Raw genomic sequence first — 21,915 nt, forward strand, 5'->3', positions numbered from 1 at the left:
ATTTTTTGATGCATCGGTCTCATTTTTGGAGCAGTTTCATCTTCAAAAATGCATAATGTATGATGAGATTTCCATATCTTTTGTATTTTATGTGAAGTAACTTTAAAGACATTTATAAATATATCTATATATCTATACATGTATAGGCCTCTTGGAAATAGAGTGGAGTAGTATGCACAAAATGAAAATGATCAAGTAAAGTACAGGTATCTCAAAAATTGTATTTTAGGGCAGTACTTGAGTAAATGTGCTCAGTTACTTTCAACTTCTAATGGATCTATATTCAGACAGTTTTTATATTGAGCTTTAAGTCACATCCCCCGATTCATGCAACTGTTCCATCACATGTCGGCAAAAGAGAAATCGTAGATTGAACCACAGACCCTCTGATTAGTGGACGTCCAGCTCTACCTCCTGGGCCACAGGCGCCCAGAGACCCATTTTTGTGTGATCATTTCATATCTGCCAATAACGACAGAGGTCATGTCATAATAAGAAAAACACAGTTGTAAATAATGGAATCAATTGGGGCTGAATTCCATTTAGCTGCCTATGGTATAGCCCATAAAAACCCTTATCATCATTATAGGTCATGCAGACATTTAAACCCACTATAGAGTAGAGCCCCTTAAAGACCCAGCACACCTCCTGATCTGCAAGGAGAGACTGCAAAGTGTTGGGTGCTATTTCAAATGAATAACACCGGGATGACAGTTATATTAAAAAAAAAAAAGAGTAAGTAGGACATTTGAATGAATCATCTGTAAAGTGCCTTGAAAAATCTCTAAAATCTCAATTTGAAATGTTGTGTGGGTGGATAATTCCCCAAAGCCCATCGTCATCTGCGCCTGGCTGCTTGATTTGCACGCAGCCAGAAGGATTTGTCTCCAGCCGTGGAGCAGAAATAGAACAGAAATTCTCTGGTTTGATTCCGATGGTCTTTTTCGAGAACTACATTTTTCAGTGCAATATGGCCTTCATCAGTGGCGTGAACGACACACCCTGCAGGAGAAAATGAAAAAGAAAACATTTGCAGGTACATTTTTACCACAGGTAGTATTTTAAACCTAAGATTGAAGGGAACATGGGAGTCCTGCAGGGAAAAACGAAAATAGGTTTTGAGGACAGACAAAGGATTTTTCTTTCCCAAATGTTCTTAAACTCTGTCTTCACATCCTGGTCCTGAATCTCTCCCTCCATCAGTCTGGACTCCAGAAATACACAAGATGTGTTAATACCTGCCCCTCCCATCTATACTGATATATACTGACTACTAACAGGAGGCTCCAGAAAATAAAACTTATTTTCCAGGTCTTTGCTGCAGTCTAATCTCTGTGCATTCCCACATTCATTGCCAGAGCTCAGACTGGGATATTGACATTAGACTGCTCGGGGCAGGTACTAATGTGAGGATTAAGCAGAGATTAACAAAATCTTCTTAATTCCATTAAGAGCAACTACTCCAGAAGAAGCCTATGTTCAGCGGATGGAGGGTTTCCAACAAGTAGCACTTCTAATAAATAGAAAGAAACTGCTGAACAATTCAAAACAAAACAAAAACATATGCTGTGTGTTATAACATTTATTATATTGTGTGTGTTTGTGCATTAAGAATTACAGTGCATCAATTGTCAATGTCAGGGCATTGTCCATAACGGAATTATAACATTTATGAAAGGAACATTCACATTCACAGGAGCATATATTTGAATTCCAGTATCATCATCGACCCCCTCCTCAGTTTTTCACATGGTTGGGTCCAATACAATAAACAAGGAAGTGCTGAGAGAGTGAACGACTCTGAAGCTGTGATTGGAAAAAAATCAAAAATGGAAAAAGGTATGAGACGGCACTGACTTAGGCAGAACATGTGATGGAATTATGTGATTAAAATCCTGCAAATACAATATGATACAATAGAACACACAGTGGTGTTAATGGTTTATTTATGTTATACTCTAGAATGTAAAATACAATATGGAATAGACAATACTTGGAGTTTGACATATTAAGGAAAATACAAAAGCTCAATACTTCAATACTCAATAAAATCAGTTTGTTTGATATTATGACCACATTTCCTTTTTTAATACATTTTTGGTAAAACTACAATTGAAATGCTGCAAGTGAAATTTGTAAAGTGATGTGTCAAATGGTCAAAAAAGGGAATTAAAATAATATTTTAAATACAACTATACCGAAGCAGTGACACAGCTATGACTTCAAAAACAAGTCATGTACCAACAGTATGATTTTGAACCAAATTGAATGAGTTTTGACATTGTGTCTTTGTGTTTGTTTATTTGTGTGTCAGTGATTGTCAGATTAGTACCACAGCTTACTGTTTTGTGGCTTTGAGGGATTGTTGATATTCTGCTTTGCAAGATTATCTGTGTAACAACACAGAACGTATGCTTCATAGCTGCTTTTTACTGAGGAAAAATAAAATAATAGTGAGTTGTCATTTTTGTGAACTTACTTTTCATCAATATGCATTTCCTCATGCATTATGACCCCTCCGACAGGGTCTTTATACAGGCCTGGAAGGCATCAATCAGATCTTTACAGTCTTCCACTCTCCTCTCTCTGACACTGAAACAAAAAAACAAGATTTGAAAAAAAAAGAAAAACACTCTTATCCTCTTTGGTAAAATACATGCAGACATTAGACGTTATATCACCTTTTCTACATAAATTACAACTCTAAATTTAGTCTGCATGTGCACCAGAGGGATTATTACAGTGTAGCCTGATCGCAGTGTATTCCAACTCAAATCTCCACAGCAGCTTTTATCTGCATTCTGTGAAGAACACGAGTTAGTAATCTGTGCAGCGGCTTCACCAGCTCTAATCGCCGCCGCACGTGGACACACACACCAAATATCTGTCACTTCCTGTGTGCACGTAACACGAACCAACAGCCGGGAATGTGCCATTCCTCTGCAATAGGTCACACATGTAAAATACTATTTTTAAACCTCAGGTCTATTTATGCTCCTCAACACAGAGGGGCCCTGTCTTAACACTTCATCCCAGAGTGGATTTACTTAAAGTTGTGGGAAAATGTATTCTACATTAATTAAGAGGTAATGATCTCCTCCACAGGCGCTCTAACAAGATGAGCCCAGATAAGGAGTTAATATGAAAACATAGAGCTCAGTAAGTGATGAGTGAGAGCGGCCAAAGGGATGTAATGGAAAGTGACGATTACTCAACTGGAACCCAAACACAGTTAATGAATAGTCCTCGAGGGCGCAAACTTCTACACAGACACTCTGTACAAGCACTTACACTCACTTAAGACCTTCACAATGGCTAGTAATGAGATTTATCATTTCTTTTATAATTATGAGTGTAATTTTACAAATAGCCCTTTCAGCATCAGCAGTTGCACATAAGTCCCATCAGAACTCACCATTTGTCCACGTCTTCCTTGATAACCTGGCATGATGCTGGCGCGGCCTCGTTGCAGTCTGGCATGTCTGACAGAGGAGAGCTGGGGTTCTGTGGAGGTGTGTTGCTGCGAGAGCTGCAGTCAAGAATGGTCACTGACCGGCTGCAGAGATGGGGAGATAAAGACAGGCCAGGGAGGGAGGGCGGAAGCACGACAGGGATGGTGTCATATATGAGAGGCTCCAGAGAGGAAGAGGTCAAGGAAGCTGAGAAAGGAAATGATTATATGCAAGAGATTACTCAGGAAGGCACATTTACTTTTAAATGCAATAAGTTTTAAGAGAGTTCTTCCATCTTTTCCTCTTTATTCTAATATCCTGTCCTATTTATGTTCATCAAACTGAGTATTCTTAAATTCCTTCCTTTTGTTTTATTGTCCTTTTAATGAATATGCAGATAGAGGACCCTTTTGAGTCAATCATTATGCATCACAAAGGCCTCATGGTGCATCTAAAATGCTCACTACAGGGGAGCTGGCAGAGGTGCTTTTTCCTGAAAAGAGACTGGGGAGCCTGACTCTTTTTGCTTTATTCTGCTTTGTTGGCTTAAGAGGTTGAGCTCAGAGTTGTGGCATTTGTTTAAAAAATAACCCCCTTGAATTAGCATCGAGCACGCCGCTGGAAATGATGCAACTAATATTCTGGAAACGATCCAGAAACCGGAGGCTTTTAAAGATAAAAGCAGTCAGGGGTTAGCTTTAGTGTTGGTAATCCATAGAGGAACACACGTTTGTTTCATTTGGTCAACATATCCTGATGAGATTGTTAAGCTGTAATTACACAGTCATGGGTTTGTCATTATAAATCAAAGAATGTATTGTGAATATCTTTCAGAATACAGCCTAGTTTCAAAACATTGTGGAAAAAATTGTTTTCCTGTCTCAGAATTAGCAGCAACTCAGCAAAAATGGCAAATCAGAACAACAACAACACGTACTGCATCCTGTTTCATAATGATATTATATATTTAAGGGAAACTAGGGGAAATCCCCCATTGATATCATGAGATATTTAGGCATTAATCCTATTGAACAGTTATATACATATATACATAGATCTTATGGATTTGTATGGGTCCTGAAATTCTAATGATAATAAAAAATAATAAATATTTATCACAAGATTCAAATTGAGAGAAAATTGTAGCCACTGTGATTTTGAAGTGTTGTAGTTGCAGATTTTAAAAGCACCACTGGAGGGCAACATACACTATGGTGTGTAACACAATGATGGATTTCTGGCCCATGGATTGTGTCCATTATTATTACCTGTAAACAAAAGGAGTCACATTGACGGTGAGAAACGCCAAAATGTTTGTTTGACCTATTTAAACGCTTGAATCCCACACATCAGCTGAAGATAATTACATGTTAATGAAATGGTTATTATGCTAGTAAAAAAGTAAATAATCAGATGTATGTATGTATATATAAAAATGTGAAATAGACACAAGAGCAAAGCATCTCACGATGATCCCTCTTTTTAGTAGAACCATAAACTCCAGACTGCCACCTGCAGGTGGACACACTCACTACACGTGTGGTCCAAATAATAAAATCAAAGGGGAAAATGGACCAAAATAGGTTTTGGTGTTTTTAAGCATGTGTGGCTCATATAAAAGGAGAAAATGCAGAATTTATTGTAATGTCACAGGTTGTAATCAAACGCTGCAGGTTATTTAATGTTAGAATCATGGGATTGTTGGCAGGAAACTGTGCAAACCAGGCTGCAACAATGTGGATGTGACTGCGGAAGGCATTTTATTATAAACCTGGAAAACCCGAGAACGCGCCTCAGCCAATCACAGCGTCCAGGACAAAACAGCGCACTATTTCTTCTTCTTCTTCTTCTTCTTCTTCTCGTGTCAAATTCTCGACGCCACATTTTTTGCCAAACAATAACGATGAAAGTGTGGAAAAGCGCGCATGGCCGCCTGCAGACCGACTGACTGACTGACTGACTGGGGGAAGCGGCCCGGTGAATGGAGGTCACCGCAGACACTGAATGAGTCTCGGCGGTGAGACGGAGAGGGGGAGCGAGGGAGGACAGGACAGCGGCGAGCCGCCTTCAAACATGGCGACTCCGGAGGAAAATGAGTAAAAAATATTAAAGCGCCGCGGCCTGCTTTTACTTCGAGCTCGTTTCTGGGGCTTTTACGTATTTATCGTCGTGTTCGGCCTCGGTGCTGGTGAAGCTCGCTGTTACTCGGGTGGCCATTAAAGAAGAGGCAGAGACACAGGGAGCGGGCGTTTGGGGGGGAAAAGAAAAGCAGCCCTGTTTTATTTTGATGCGTCGTTACTGACAGCTAGCATCTGCTGCTAGCTCCACGGCTCCGGAGGTAGACGGGGGGTGGGAACCATTTGTAAAGCACGGAGGGGGGAAAGAGAAAAGATTTGTGTTTGCGGAGGGGGTGAGATTTGGGGATTTCTTCGCTTCGTCTACGGGGATCGGTCGCGACCAACGTGGCCCGTCGATCGCGATCCTTTATGGTGTTAGCAGCGTAGCAGCAAAACTAGCCTAAAGAAAGGGGAGGAGAGACGGCGGAGAGAGAGAGGGAGAGAGAGAAAAAAAGGGACGCATTCAAATCAAATGTTTATCAGCAATTCGTCCATCACCGGCCAAATCCGCCGCATCTCCATCATGACCGCGACCGATTCTGGACTGAAGCTCCATTCGGGGAAATGATAAACGCAGGAAAAGGAGAAAGACTGTCTTTTTTTGGAGGTGGTTGGATTATAACCCCGTAGACCCCCCTCTTTTTTTTCATCCAGCTTTCTCCTCCTCCCCTCCATTTCTCTTTCAATATGCTGTTTTCCACTCCTGAGGACTTGCTTATGAAACCGGGGAAAATAGCCTGAAACCGAGAAAGGGAAACACAGGGATTCCTATTCCCCCCTTTCTCTCTCTTTCTCCGAGATCTGCTTGTCGCGACGGTCTCGTAGCTTTTTCGTCCTCATCGCACACGTTTTTTTTTTTTTTTTTTCCAACACATAAATGGATAGAAATTACCCGGGAACAGGATTTGGTGATCTGGGCGCAGGAGCAGGATGGAGTTACGAGAGATCGGCAAAAGCAAGGTATGCATCGGATTCAGACAATGTGCATATGCATCAGTGGCGCTTTGCAGGGCACGGTGTGACCCGTGTAAACAAATTATGTTGATGATCCAGTGCCACGGCTCGTGTTAATGTGCAGTGCATTGTCATCCCCGTAACACTTGCATAGTAATAATATTATAAGCAGGAATGGGGCAGTGTGCGTGTCGTGGGGGTGGGCGGGGTGGAGAAAGGAGAAGGTTGGGGAGATGAATTGAGTGTGATTGACAGACGTGGGTTTTTTAGGTAGACCTGGCACAGGGTGGGAGAGGGGGAGGGGGTGCATGTCTGGAGCATCCATAGGAATTATTGTTCCCCGTGTGCAGGCCTGGATACAGACCCCCGATAGATATAAATTCACCGGGATTGATGGGAACTGCGAAGAGTGCAGACGCAGCAACCCCCACCACCACCACCACCTATCTATCTATCCACCTCACAACAGCCCCCCTGACAGACATCAACAAGAACTGATGCATATTAACCGGGAAGGTCCAATATCAGTAGCTACGCACTGCAAAGGGAAGCAGGGAACGCACATCTTCCAACAGGGGCGATGCCACACTCCCCTGATTTGAGATTTATCGTGCATTTTCCCCCAATCGTGATCCAGATAATTGCTGGTGGATTATGTTAATTTGCATAATGAAATATCCCCACAGTCCCTACGCATCAAACACACAATCTGGCTATTCGTCGAAAACAAACGAGGCTAATAACACGGCTAGGTTGCGTTCGCGAGATGATGGTGATAATGATGGGAATGGTCTGAGCTGTGGAGGATAGCTCTTGTCTGTTAGCCTTGTGTTAGCCTGCAAGCTAGCGCTCTGTTGCATGGAAGAGACGTGAGGCCTGTGCACGCCAGCATCATTGTCTCTTGTTGGGCTGCGCGTATGTGATATTTAGACGCACGGCTAGCTGCCGGGTCGTACCTGGAAGCCACCACGCCACAATATGAAATGATATTTGAGTAAACAAGCCTGGCTAATCGCTGGTGTTTGCATGCAACTTTAGCATGCATTTGCGTCGACCTGCTCCATCCAGCTGTTAGCCGTACCCACATAATGAGGGGTCGCAGACGAAACTGGTCTTTGGCCTTTTTTTTTCTTGACGAATAGAGCAAAATGCATATTTTCAACTTGCATCAGTCTGCACATAACACACTTGTGGTTTATTTAAACGTAAAACATTGGCCTTGCAGTTTGGGCCTAGTCTGCATTTCTCCCATTAGTGCTGTGCATCGCTGCTAGGCGGTGCTACCAGCCAGCAGCACAAATGCTAACATGTTCCCTTTGCCGGACATCCACGCATTTCATCTGTTTTTGCAACGCAAACTTCTGCAGCTGGATCATCTACAGCTTTGAAATAAGACGCTTGTTTAGCTCACATCTTCAAATTTTGTTATGGTTTGGTCTCGAGGCGCCATTATAATTGCAAATTAAGTGTCCCATTATTTTTGCATGACACTTTTATTGCTGATTTGACAGATTTGCATCCATTATAACACAATTTTGGTATAATAACATGTAACAATTATATAATTCCTCCATTGATATTTTATTAAATTATTATTTTTTATTAGATTATCCTCCCTTAAACTTAAAATGTAAATGAGACTCATGAGTGATTTTGGTTTCCACATGTTAAGAAGTTGCATATGGAAACAAATTAAACATCCTTTTCTATTAAAGAACAATTAACCTGCATGTCAGATTTGTATTTATTTATTCATTTTACATGACCCAAGCCTAGGCAGTGTTTTCTCAAGGGTCACATTTTTGGGAATAGATTAGGTTTATGTAAATGTCCTTAAAAGTGAATGACAATCTCCTTCTTCCCCAGTCTTGTATATGGGAGTTCCAGATCATCCCACCCTGAGTCTGAGCTCCTCCACAGACAAGCCTACGCCACCCCACACCCTCTGCAGGGCTATGCCACCAATCACCACCCAGGGAGCTCTGGCCAAGGCGGGGCTTGGGGAGCAGCTGGACGTAGTTTGGGTGAGATAAATGTCATACCTTCCATGTCACCACCATAAGGGACCCCGACAATGACTTATTGTGTCTCTCCATGCAGGCCCTGGTAGATTGTCATTGAAAGATGATCACATTATACAGTAGCTCAGATGAATTGGAGCTGAAGATGTTGCAGCCCGATTTGTTGTCACAGCATTGATTTTCATAAAGTTTTGCTGATGTCTTAGGTTGGTTTTCAACAACAGAGGATGATGTACTCATAGTTACAGTAAGAACTACAGACTTCTTGACTTAGATTCTCTGTATGTGTGACAGCAGATTCACCGAGTATATTTCTGGGATAAGATTAAATCTTGGCAAAAATCGAATAATTATTTTTTGTTATATATTTTTTAGATTTTCATTTGTTAAAATTTGCGTTCTTAATAATTTTTCACTGTTCTGTCTTCCCAAAGGTCTTTCAGGGCTCTTTGACACTGGCCTGCACCATGCCAGCCCCTCTGCCCCAGATGCATCTGTCATGAATCTGATCTCGGCCCTGGAGTCCCGGGGTCCTCAGCCTCCACCCTCTGCCTCCTCCCTTCTTTCCCAGTTCCGCACACCATCCTGGCAGACAGGTGGGGCTGAGTTAGATCTTCCCTCTTGTGTTGACATTCAAACAGGCCACTCAGTCAACATGACATTTAAAGAACCTCCCAATGTTTTGCTGCATTACAATCCACAGTTTTGCTATGTGTGCATTTCCATATAGGATTTAAGCATTTTTACTGTACTTGTTGATCATCTTAGTCATGACTAATTTATTATTTATTAATTCAAATTATAGTTCGATGGATATTGAGTAATTTTGAAATATGTCTTCCTTTTCCTAACAGCGATGCACACGCCTGCTCCTCCTGAACTATTCATCTCTGGAGCCCTTCCTGGCTCTGGATCCTTCCCCTCCTCCTCTGCTCTCTCAGCCTATCAGCATCCAGCATCCTTCTCCAGCCGTTCTTTCCCCACTGCCTCCCTTTCCCTCCAGGACACGCCCACATTTAGTCCCACATCCAATGGCCTGCTCTCCCCACATGACCCCCTACTACACATAAAGGCTCCTTCCCAGTCTAGCCTGGGTTTTGATAGACTCCTGTCCTCACAGGGTGCTGCTGCAGCTGCCTACAGGGGCAGCCAGGATCCCACGGGAGCCACATCAGCCCAGGCGTCATCCGCCAGGCACCTGCAGTCCCACCAGTTCAACCTGCTGTCATCACAGCTCCAGGACCAGTCCTCCCAGCTATATAATGCATCTGTCTTTTCTTCGGCCCAGCCCCAGGCTCAGTCCCAGTCGCAGTCCAATTCGGCTCAGGAACGGGCCGTGCCCCGCCAGGACAGTGTTATCAAACATTACCAGCGGCCCACTCCATCTCAGTCACAGCTCTCGTCCTCTGCTGCCCACTCCCTTCAGCACTATCTCAGCTGTGGAGGGGCGGGGTACCAGCAGATAGCCACCCACCACAGACATGCTGGCCTTTCTTGCAGCCCACTGGGTGACCAGAGCCCATCATCTGACCTCAAAGCCCCCGCTCGCACTGAACAATATCGGCCAATCATCCAGCCTCCCTATTCGTCATCCTCCTCTTCCTCGTCCTCGTCCTCAGCTGGAAAAGGTACGAAAAGCAGCTCCAGCAGTGGCTATTCTTCCGCCAGTTCAGCTTCATCCTCAAGAACTCCTCACACACCCCCCTCTGCTTCCTCTACATCCTCTTCCTCCTCCTCTTCTTCTGCTACTTCTGGTGCTCATCCTTCCAACTCCATTCCCACATCCAGCTCCAGCGCAGCCCCTTCTAGGCAGCAGCCACCCCCTCAGCCAGCTCCTCCTCCCCCAGCCCCTCAGCAGCAGCCTCCTTCCTCCTCCTCCTCAGCACCCAAATCCTGCCTCTCAGGCTACGGTTCTCCTGTACCGCCAGTGAAAGCCCCCTCCGCTGCTCTTACTGGTCAGACCCCACCCCAACAACAAACACAGTCATATTCCCCTAATCAGCCCCCTACTTCCCACCTGTCTCAGTCCTATGGAGGCTTCAGTTCACCACAAGCCCAAGACCTGAGCTCAGGTACTGCTGGGAAAGGATACGGGAGTTTAGGTGGGCGAAGCCAGTCGTACTCCACTGATATATATGGTGCCGACTCTGCTTATGGATCACTTCCATCTTCACTGGGTGGAGCTGGAAGCCCGTCACTAGGCTACGGAGCCCCAGGTCACTCCCCTGCTCTTTTAAGATCAAGTGGCTCATCAGGTAGTGGAGCATCAGGGGGAGGAAGCAGCACTGGCACAGGGAGTGGGAACTCTGGCTCAGGAGGAGGAGCAGGAAACAGTATGACCAATGAGAGAGGTGGAGGAGGTAGTGGTGGAGGGTCCTATCATATTCAAGACTCTAGCCCCTCCCCATCAGGCAACTCTGGCATCATCCGTCCAGGGTTGCACTCCCCAGTGCCCACCTGCCCCACACAATCTCCAGGAGGTGCAGGCTCTAATAAATACATTTCCTCAGTTCTCTCCCCCACCTTCCTGGCCTCCCCACAAGGCTACCCTGACACCAGAGGCCCAAACTCCCAACCTCAGTCCTATCATTCCTCCTCTTCTAAAACAAAGGCAGACACTTCTATGCTCGGGGTGGGCTCACAGAGATCCCAAGAGGAAGTAGATGATGACGATGAGTTCTTGATACAGCACTTGCTGCAAGCCCAAGCAAGTCCCACTCCCCAGGCTGCTCATCACCATCCTCAACAACCACCCCAACAGGCATCCCAACAAACTCAGTCTCAGCCCCAGCCAGTGCCCCCAACTACTGATTCAGGCAAAGGGCTAAGCTATGACATGGGTAAGACCTCTGAGGAGAGGTACCACCCCCAGAGTGTCATACGTACCCACAGTGCTACGTCCACGGCCGGAGTAGGAAATGCGGGGTCCGGGGGGGCAATATCAGGGCTGGACAGCCAGCTGGAGATGTCACTGAAGAAACAACAGCAGCAACATCAACAACATCACCATCAACAGCAGCAGCAGAGGAACGAGAGGTCTGTTGGAAGCAGCAGGAGCACTGGAGGAAGGGGCAGCGCTGAACAAGTGCACTCCCATCTCCATCACCATGACAACCTAGGCTCTGTAGTCCACTATGGGCGGGGTGACCCATACTCCCAACACCCCCTTGCCCCCCAACACTCCTCACATCACTCACAGATGCCGTCCCACCCCCAAATGGAGCTCCAAAAGAAGTCACAGGAGCGAGCTGACATCCCCTATCCTCGGAAAACACCGGAAGTCCAGCAGCAGCATTCCCAGTCTCAAGCTGCAGCCTCCCTCATGGACTCTCCCACCGATCAGTCCCGTCAGCCGCCACACCTGCTCCAGTCGGTGCTGTCCCACACCACCCGCAACAAACTGGAGCCTCATCAACAGCACCACAAAATGGACTCTCACCGGCAGCACCCGCAGCATCACAAAATGGACTCCCACCAATCACATCCGCAACACCCAAAAATGGACTCCCTCCCTCCACATCAGCAGCATCAGAAGATGGACTCCCATCAGCATCAGCAGCACCACAAAATTGATTCTCACTCACAACATCAACAGCACCATAAAATGGACTCTCATGCCCAACAGCAGCACTCTATTAGCCAACAGCAAGCTGTAATGGAAAGCGCTGGTGGGAGACTTGGCGCAAGTAAACATCAAGCTCAGTCTCAGTCTCAAACCACCCAGCTCCAGCTCCAACTCCAGTCCCAGGCTTTGGAAGTGGCTGCGGCTCACTACAACCACGGGCCCCCTCCTCATCAGCACGAGCAGAGTCAGGTGAAACAAAGCACAGTGGTCTCTTCCTTGGACATGCTGGAGCGCTCCCTCTCTCAGACGTCCAGCGCAGACGTAGCTGAAGACAGACGCGGTGGACCAGGCAGCGGCGGGAGGAGCGGAGGAAGCAGTGAGCGACACAGACAGCAGGAGCAGCACCCGTCCCACCACCACTCGCAGCAACACTCAGCCTCAGAACTCCACTCCTTCCTCTCCGAGCCTGACATGAGCTTATCTGCCCCATCCCACATGCACCACCTCTCACAGCACCACCCTCAGCATCAACAAACCCACTCGCATCACCCTCACTCGCAACCTCCACTCCCACACTCCCAGCCTCAGTCTGACCCACAGCAGCCGCTCTCATCCCAGCTCACCCCTCAGCAGAGCCAGCTGGACCAGCAGCGCTCGGAGCAACACCAGTTTGACACAGTCAGCCCGGGGGAGAAAGCAGACCAGAATCAACAAAGTAACCGCTTTGTGCCCCTAACTTCTATCTGCTTCCCAGATTCTCTCCTTCAGGACGAGGACCGCTCCTTTTTTCCAGGAATGGAAGACATGTTTTGCACAGAGGACTACAAGTCAAGCTGTGCAGGGGGTGGAGGTCCAGGGCAGGGAGAGATGAATGACAGCCACCCTGGTCAAGAGGGAATGGATTCCATGAAAGCTGGACAGAGTGCGGGTGGAGCAGGGGGCGGTGCTGGAGCGGGCTATGACATAATGGGTCACCATGGTGGAGATCAGGGTTATGAATCGTACTGTCATGGCCTGGAAGAGCCCAGCAACAACACCATGACTCTGGATCTAGACTCCCTTAAAACCCATGAGCTCCCCTCCACTGTCAACACTGAGCAGCTTGGACTGATACAGTCCCAGGGCCCAGCTATGGGTATGGGCCCCAATAATGCTGGTCCCAACAATGTTGGAGCCAAAATGTCTGGTGGGCCTGGAGGAAGTAATGCAGGAAGTGGTTCTGGAGGCCTCCAGTCTCCCATTTTCTGCTCATCTCGTCCCAAGAAACTGCTCAAGTCCAGCTCTTTCCACCTGTTAAAGGAGCGCAGGGACCCCAACACACTGCCTAAGAAAAGTTACGCTCAAGAGTATGAGTTTGAAGATGATGAGGATAAAGCTGACCAGCCAGCTGACATCCGCTTAAACAGCCGGAGACTCCCGGACCTGTTACCAGACCTGGTGTCCAGTTGCAGAAAGGGAGGAGGAAGTGGCTCTCTCAGCCCTTTAATGGGCGACATTGACTTCTATCACTCCTCTGGATACACATCTATGGGTTCACACTCTCTTATGCCTCAGGAAGGACCCAAGAAGAGAGGCCGGAAGCCCACTAGACCCAAGAGAGAGGGTCCCCCTAGGCCAAGAGGCAGGCCTCGCATCCGCCCGATGCCTGAACCGTTCACCCCGAGAGGGATGATGGGTGAGATGGGTGGTACAACAGTGGGAGGAGGATTCAGCGTGGAGGGACGAGGCAGAGGCAGGGGTCGTGGAAGCAGAGGTAGAGGAGGAAGGAGGGAAGACATGTACATGGAAATGAGTGGGAAGGAGCAGGATCAGATGCAGCACCATCACCTACAGCAGCAGCAGCAGCTCCATCACCAGCCCCAACAGCAGCAACACGAACCTATTCCTCCTCTGAAGGTCAGTAGATTTCTGTCTAGAAAAGGTGTGGGGATTTTCAAATAAATCAAGTCACAGATATAAGACGTGGTTCACATACAAGTTCTTTAACTAGTAAGAGTGAGAAATGTAAAACAGATTTTGTGTTTTTTGTTGTATGTGCATAGCTGCAATTGATATTGCTGTTTGTTGCTTCATCACACTACTTTCTCCTCACTCTGTTTTAACTGTTCTGTCCTGTAAAAGCTAAAAATATGAAATGGATTACTTGAAATATTTCTGTTTTCTCTCTTTTGTTTTAGATTAAATTACCAATCGGAACCCTGTCCTCCTCCGATGCCTTGCTGAGGACAGACTCTTTGTCTGGCACGGATCCCGCTCTGTCTGACGGCTCTGTCGGCTCAGCTCCCTCACTTGGCCTAAGTCCTGGACCCCCCTGCAGCACAGAAAGCAACAGAAGTCAGGACAAGAACAAACAGAAAAGCCAGATGATGGGTGAAGGAGTGGATGATGAGGGGATGGAGGAAAGGGTAACGGCTACAGGATTGTATCCTAGCTTTGTTAAGTAGAGAATGCTTTAAGATGCTTTAAGATCAAATTGATTGGATTTATCTTAAGTTCATGGCTTGATAGTTGTGGTTTGTGTTTTCTCAGGGGGATGATAAGGACTCTGAGTCCAAGGCTGGCTTTGTTGCTTCATTCTTGGACTTCCTCAAGACGGGGAAGAGACCTCCAGGCTTGGACATCTCACCAGGAATGGAGCATGACAATGGTGAAACCTCACCATGTAAACCAGGGGGTCTGCGCCCAATGTCTCCTGCACCTCCTCCTCCACCCCCGCCACCTCCATTTGGGGACGGCGAAGGGAATGGTGGTCTGACTCTGGGCAACTGCCCCAGCCCCAAGCGCTTGGAAGATGAGCTAAAGCGGAACCTGGAGACCCTGCCCTCATTCTCTTCTGATGAGGAAGACTCGGTGGGAAAGAACCAGGACCTCCAGAAGAGCATTTCCTCGGCCATTTCTGCTCTGTACGACACTCCTCAGCTCAACTCGAACATCCAGCCCCCACTCTCTCCTCCTCTGCCTCCCCAGCCTCAGGCTCAACCCAGCCAGGGCCCTCTCACTCCCACACTGCCGCCCCCCACGCTCAGCCCGCAGCCCACCATGCATACTCCCCACAACCAGCCCCACTCTGATGAACCTGATGATCTCCAGCTAGAAGATGGAGACATGGAGGAGGAGAACAAGGAGGAGGAGATTGAGGAGGAAAGAAGCATAGGAGGGGACGAAGAGAATGATATGACAGAGGAGATCGAACCACAGCTGGAAACACTGGGTGCACCCAAGCTTGATGGTGAGGCGGATCTTTATTCATTCCATATCCCTTTTTCTTGCACATCAATTCTTTTTATAAAGCTCAGTGTAGGAAAATTATTATAATTACTATAAGTTATATTAGTAATAGTATATAAGTTGTATTTTAGTTAAATTTATTATATATTTGTAAAAAATAATTTAATACAATTTTTATGACATGGTGGTAAATTGATCTGTAAAGTGACCTTTACTTCCTCTTTCCCTCCAGTGCCGCTGCCCGAGCTCCCTCCAGAGCCAGCGACTCCCGAACCTCCCTCTGTCCCCCCATCTCCCTCCTCATCCTCCTCTCCGTCTCACTCCCCCCTCCCTCCCCTCTCACTCCCCTCACCCCTGCCTCCAGCAGAAGAACAAGAGGAGCCCTCCCAGCCTCCGAGCCCCATCGCTCCTACATCCCCATCCCCATCTCCATCGCCTCCCGCACTCACTCCTCTCCCTCAGCCTGCCACTCCTCCTCCTGCGACATCACCTTCGCCTCCTTCCCCTCCTCCTCCTCCTTCCCCTCCTACTTCCGAGCCTCCTACTCAGAAGGAGTCTCCCATGCCGTCTCCGGAGTCCCCCGCTTCTCCCGAAGAGCCCCCACCTCCCAAAATCACCTCGCTGCATCTTGCTCAGAAGCAAGAAGATGCTGCCATTGTTGGAGAGAGTGAGGAGGATGAGAGCGAAAGCGGAGGGGAGGGCATCTTCAGAGAAAGGGACGAGTTTGTGGTGCGAGTGGAAGACATCCGGACTCTCAAGGTATTTGTGTTTTTTGTGTGTATATTATTAAGGGAAAATCATCAGCGAAAATCCCGTTTTGCTCTTTTTAACAAATAAAATGTGTTGAGATCTGAATCTTTCAGTGGCTGCAATGTTACAGTGACATGTTGTACTCAGTTGTGTGTCATGTGTTTCGTCACAGCTGGCTCTGCAGACAGGCCGTGAGCCTCCACCCATCTGGAGGGTGCAGAAAGCCCTGCTGCAGAAGTTCAGTCCAGAGATTAAAGATGGGCAGAGGCAGTTCTGCGCCACAAGCAACGTGAGTTCGATGCTACATCCTAGAATATGATTCTATAGCGTATATATGCTGAAATGTACATTATGTGTGCATATAAATGGATGCCTACCTACCAAATGTGTCACTTCATCATGTTAAATGTATGTAATTTGTTTTTCTGTCAGTATCTTGGCTACTTCGGAGATGCCAAGAGGCGATACCAGCGAATCTATGTCAAGTTTTTGGAGAATGTCAATAAGAAGGACTACGTCAGAGTCTGCTCTCGGAGACCTTGGCGGAGAGCCACACCTGCTCTCAGGTACCAGTATTTACTATATGGAAAATTCTATTCATATTAAATTAATTCTCGCTAGATTTAGCTGGATTAAAATCACCTTGACTCTGGGGCTCCTCTTCCAGTCAAGCCTGGAAGAGGAGCTTGCAGTTGAGCACCTGAATGCCAGGCTTAGGTTTGAAGGGCTGGTCCAAAAGGTCCCAAAAAACTATATGGAGTAACCATCATGTGAGCCAAGATGGGGGTGGGAGCCTATCTATGGAAATGAGTTTTATTCTCACAACTCTCACAAGCAAATTTTGTTCTTAGCCAAGACCAAAGGATAAGCCGATTGATACAGATCTCACCTGTGGGAATGAACTGTTGTGACACAGTGAATTATTTTGCTATTACACCTGACTAAAATGAGATTCCTTGACTTTCTGTAAATCAATTCCTTCTTGTGCAACAGACGCCAGTCCCTCCCGAGGATGGCCTCCCCTCCCGCGTCCCAGGCCCCACCAAAGGTAGCGGAGAAAGAGGAGAGAGTGGCTCCACCAGTCCAACGCGAACAGAGAGAGAAAACGAGAACAGCGACCACAACAACGGCGAAAGAACAACGGGAGAAGAAGGAGGCTCCATCTGCCGTGCCTAAAGCCAAGGAGAGAGAGAGAGAGAAAGAGAGGGAGAAAGAAAAAGAGAAGGAGCATGAGAAGGAGCGTGAGAGAGAGAAGGAGAAGCGAGTGCAGCCGCAGCAGGACAAAGTAGAGAAACGTGCTGCAGCAGCAGAACGAGGTCGAGCGAAGGAGGAGAAGAAAGCGGTGGAGAGGAAAGAGAAGGAAAAGGCTGAGCGCCTGCTCAAGTCCAAGCCAGCCAAAGTGAAGGCCGAGCCACCACCCAAAAAGAGGAAGAAGTGGCTGAAGGAAGTACCTTCATCATCAGACTCGGACTCATCAGAGGAGGCAGCTAGTGAGAATGAAAGTGAGCTGCCATTTTGATTCTTTGTGCTTGCATTTTGCGGTTAGAAGAGTTTATATCCCTTTTGAGGCCGTAATAATGAAGCTGCTTCTCTTCCACTCAGTGCCAGTGAAAGGCGGAGTGAACAACCGTGCCATGAGGGAGATGTTCAGGAGCTACGTGGAGATGCTGGTCAGCACGGCCCTGGACCCCGACATGATCCAAGCTCTGGAAGACACAGATGGTGAGAAATCTGCTTAGTTACGCTTCAAACTGGCTTTTATAAATCTACTGACATGTAGATTGTGAAGCTCAGGCTTTAATTGTGTTGGAACGTATCTGTAATCTAACCAGACCTCCCTTTTTGGTGGCATATTTTTCACAGCTTAAATGTCGGCAACCAAACAATAGCATTGACGCATTTTAAGATTGTGCAATAAATATCACAGCACCTGCCAGGTTTTAGATGATGCCATCCAGCTGAACAACCTGCTCTTACGACAGCAGGGGATTTGTTAGCAAGTTGTGTAGCGCGCATATTCAAATTAATCTTTTAATGTTTTTTTAAGAAATCCAAATAAACAGGAAGTGACAGGTTTGACGGAAAGCCCCCGGAATCCTGAAAAATTTGCACCCAGAAAGAGCCTCTTTGATTCTGCCCTGTCGTATTATAATGATTGGCAGCAGCATGAATGATTGCTAATGAAAGTTCCTCTGTGTTGATTGGCCACCAGACGAGCTGTACCTCCCACCGATGAGGAAGATTGACAGCATCCTCAGCGAACAGAAAAGGAGGCTGCTGAGGAGAGTCAGCATGAACTCTCAGCACCAGGTGATCTGTCCTGAATCTCTCTCTCTCTGTCGCTCTCTCTCTTTCTCTCATGGCCAAACATTCTCTTAATATTTATTTCACAATACTGTGCTCCTTTCTATTTTCTATTCTGCAAAATATGCTGATATTTGTGTCATTTATCAAGCAAAAACGTCAAACATTTTCCGTTTCCAGCCTCCTCGGTGTTAGAATTGGTTGCCTTTTTCATTGTAAATATACCTTGTTCTCTACTAAGCAGACTATACTAAAGCTATAGCAAGTGATAATAACGGATAATCAATAAATGTATTGGTAGTTAAAATAATCACTCCACAAAATGAAGCACGTTTTGTTTCCAAGGCATCTCTTCTCCCTGTGACTGTGTCTGATTGTTATTCTGTGTCCCCTCCCTCAACAGGAAGTCGTGCATGCTTACCCCCAGATCATTGTAGACCCCCTGGACTCAGGAGTGGTGAGGGTGCGGCTGAGCGGGGACGCTTACAACCGCAAGACCCTCAACAGAGTCAAGAAGACCCTGCCTAAACCACAGGTAGGCTTCTGTGTGGGTGCTCACTCGGTGATGAGTCATCGGGGCCTTTTGTATGTACTTAACAGCATCTTTGTTCAAATTGAATGGTCCCTTTATTCACATTTGATTTGTTGAGCTCTCAAACAATAACGGAACCTCTAAGGCTCATCTTAGGACATTTTCAGCCTATGACCAGGTGATTGTTCCTGGATTCTGGGTGAGATAATTGAAGCACTTGAGGATCGTGATGTTGGCTTCCTGAGGAGCAGAGAAAATAGACACTGAAACCCCGGCCTCAACAAAAATAACCACTGCTGTTAAAAGCAATAACAGTGGAGTTTGTGTGACAGATGGATCGCTGATGAGTGAGACAATGAAACAGTTTGAGCTTCCCCTCAAGCACCTGCTGCAAGTTTCTGAACCGGCTCCGCTTTTCCTCTTTCTCACACAGAGCTGCAGAGTTAATATCGAGGTTTAGCTCTGAGATTGTTTCGTTTATTGATGCTGGTATATTCTGACAATTCTAAATCGGACTTCTTTCTTTTAGGACCTTAAACTGTCATCCGAGTCGTATCGGATCTACAGTCTCTACCACTCCCTTCATCACTATAAATACCACACCTTCTTACAGTGCAAGAAAGAGGTAAGAAAGCATGTCCCCAGGATCAGTATACACTTAAATCACGCTTGAAAAGTTTAGTTTTTTGTTGCTGTAGGTTGTAGATACTCATCACATACAGTCCACAAACCTCATTAGACACAGAACCAGCTCATATATGTTTTCTTTTTTGGCAAGAGACCCTAGTTTGAGTCCAAGCATCACAATTATCTGTGTTTCCTTCCCACTTCTCCAGACCAACACCATTGAGCAGGCGGCTGAGGACCCGGGCCAAGAGGAAGTGGTGCAGCAGTGCATGGCCAACCAGAGCTGGCTGGACACCCTCTTCGGCTCCTTCATCGAGCTGCTCACGCTCAGCACCAAAGCCTGAGCCAACTGCAGCAAGACGCAGAGAATTCATTAAAGCGAACGGATTAAAAAAAAAATTGAGAAGAAAATCCAAACACGGAAAGAGATGGATCCTACTGTACAGCCCCCCCCCCCACCCTCTTCAAATCTCTAATATCTGAGGATGAATTTTTAAGGCCCTTGACGAACAAAAGCGGGTCTGTTCATGTGACCTCAGACACTGGCCTCTTTTCTTTTTCTTGTTGTTGATAAATGACTTTAAGAAATATCTTACTTTGTGAGAAGGGGGACCCCGCCAGACACGGGGCCGCTGGTGGGTCAAGAGGGAATTGACGGTTGTTGAAATGGGAGCGACGCGAGGTGGACAAAGGACTAAAAGTGGAGGAGCCGCAAATGCCAAGTCAACGGAGGAGCCACTGACATCTTGTTAACTGTGTGTCATAAAGACAATAGTTCAAAGAGAAACTATTACCGCTTAGTTTTTACATAAATTATTTTTTTGAAAAGACTAACATTCGCTGTTGGCTTTTGAAAAGAGTGGAAGAGGGTGAGAATGCTTTTTAACCTGCGTGTCGAGCGTGCCGTGAGCAAACGTGAACATGGACTCGTCTACGGATAGAAACATGAAATGTGTTAACGAACGCTCTCCCTCTCATCCCGTGTTATGTCACGGGCAGCACCAGTCCGCTGTGTGATAATATATAAACACATTTTTATTATTTATATGAGGAGGTTTTTAACTTAAACTCTCACAAGCGCTGGGTTTGCTGCCCGGACATTTTAAATACCTTTTTTTTTTATTTTCCACAGGTTCAGTGTACAATCGGCAACCCACATATCCAAGTCGTCTTCCCCTCTATACAAAAAGAACAGACGTTGAGACAGAAATATTGTATAAAATACAGTGGGTGTAAAATAACAAAAACAAAGGAAGAAAAGAAGAAAAAAAAAGAAGGGAATGGGAAATTCTATTTGAAACGTAACATTGTCGTTCTTCAGTTCAATCATCAGTCATGCAGGTGCAAAGAAAAAGAAGTAAACTATCCATTTCCCATGTGGGAAGAAGGAGTATAAATAAGTAATATTTAAAGAGGAAATAGTCATTTCATTTTTATCATTTTGATGTTTGTGCATACTATGACTTATTTTGAAAACAATCTAATTTTCCATAAAAAAAGGAAAAAAAAGGCGTGTAAATATTGTACAGTTCTTGATGAAATTCTTTGTCCTTCTGTACATTAACTCTCCTGTATTTGAGAAACAAATAAAATCTGCAAAGAACAAATGCTGCTTGATTCCCCGACTCTTCTATACTACTTACTCAAACGGTTGTTTTTAAGAGGCTTAGACACGTTTCTCACGAAAACATGTTGTGCGTATGTTGCTTTGACTTGGATGTCTGACGCTTTATGTCCAGAGCGTAAACTTAATATGAATATGGATGACAAAACAGTTCCCCTGAATTTAAGTGTCACCTGGTAACTGGCTGCAGTGTAGGTCATAAACACCATCTCCTCCATGTCATTTAATATTAACGTGGACCAAACTAAAATTCACACATCAGATACATTTTTCTCAAAGATGGTTTCTGCCATTTCAGGTTTGTCCAAGTGTTCATTTATACTGGTATGTTTGGTTTAAACATTTTTTTTTTATGCCATTAAAAACGTGGTGAAACATGATTGACAGCTGAGATTCACTCACGATTGGTCGAGCAGGTATATAGGCGGGACCTCGACACCCAGCTCCATCCCTTGATGGGACACATCATCCATCTTTATAAACAGTTTGTGGTCCAGTCTAATGCATGGAAATGTTTTTTTTACATTGTTGTTGGTGAAGGAGAAAGGTTTCATTGTGCTCACCTCAAATCTGAGACAAGCACCCATTAGTATGATTTATGAAATCACATTTATGGTTCAATACACAACTCAACACAAGTTAAATGTGGAAATTTAAGCAAATAAACACTGAACATGAATTGAAATCAATTTTAAACAGGACAAATTGTTATTTTTCTTTAAAAACAAAACAAATGAACCA

At 45.8% G+C, this 21,915-nt stretch overlaps 1 protein-coding gene and 1 long non-coding RNA gene across 3 annotated transcripts; one reads left to right on the forward strand and one right to left on the reverse strand.

Annotated features, from left to right (window-relative positions):
• Positions 1 to 1,566: 1,566 nt before the first annotated feature.
• LOC118100400 lies at positions 1,567 to 3,589 on the reverse strand. The gene is made up of 3 exons (XR_004694434.2): positions 3,416 to 3,589; positions 2,480 to 2,592; positions 1,567 to 1,806 (listed from the first exon to the last, which is right to left on the reverse strand). It is a non-coding gene; the product is annotated as an uncharacterized LOC118100400 (long non-coding RNA).
• A 1,596-nt stretch (positions 3,590 to 5,185) lies between these two features.
• Positions 5,186 to 21,157, forward strand: prr12a (proline rich 12a). 2 transcript variants are annotated; one of them, XM_047338276.1, is made up of 15 exons: positions 5,186 to 6,529; positions 8,390 to 8,547; positions 8,979 to 9,140; positions 9,399 to 14,005; positions 14,287 to 14,544; positions 14,639 to 15,338; positions 15,570 to 16,096; positions 16,260 to 16,376; positions 16,520 to 16,653; positions 17,081 to 17,589; positions 17,690 to 17,809; positions 18,300 to 18,397; positions 18,795 to 18,926; positions 19,453 to 19,548; positions 19,760 to 21,157. In XM_047338276.1, the coding sequence occupies exons 1-15, from the start codon at positions 6,447 to 6,449 to the stop codon at positions 19,892 to 19,894; spliced, it is 7,836 nt and encodes a 2,611-aa protein (XP_047194232.1). In that variant the 5' UTR covers positions 5,186 to 6,446; the 3' UTR covers positions 19,895 to 21,157. The 2 variants fall into 2 exon arrangements, with proteins under 2 accessions (XP_047194232.1, XP_035001320.2); XM_035145429.2 differs by having other exon boundaries at positions 14,287 to 14,514.
• Positions 21,158 to 21,915: the final 758 nt, after the last annotated feature.

Source organism: Hippoglossus stenolepis, chromosome 21 (assembly GCF_022539355.2).
Source record: "Hippoglossus stenolepis isolate QCI-W04-F060 chromosome 21, HSTE1.2, whole genome shotgun sequence".
Taxonomy (NCBI): domain Eukaryota; kingdom Metazoa; phylum Chordata; class Actinopteri; order Pleuronectiformes; family Pleuronectidae; genus Hippoglossus; species Hippoglossus stenolepis.

Bases quoted from the DNA above. Each gene is read 5' to 3' on its own strand.
- prr12a (XM_047338276.1), top strand. From the start codon at position 6,447: ATGGATAGAAATTACCCGGGAACAGGATTTGGTGATCTGGGCGCAGGA. The intron at 9,141-9,398 runs GTGGGGCTGAGT...TTTTCCTAACAG, and splicing joins CACACCATCCTGGCAGACAG to CGATGCACACGCCTGCTCCT. The intron at 15,339-15,569 runs GTGAGGCGGATC...CTTTCCCTCCAG, and splicing joins GGGTGCACCCAAGCTTGATG to TGCCGCTGCCCGAGCTCCCT.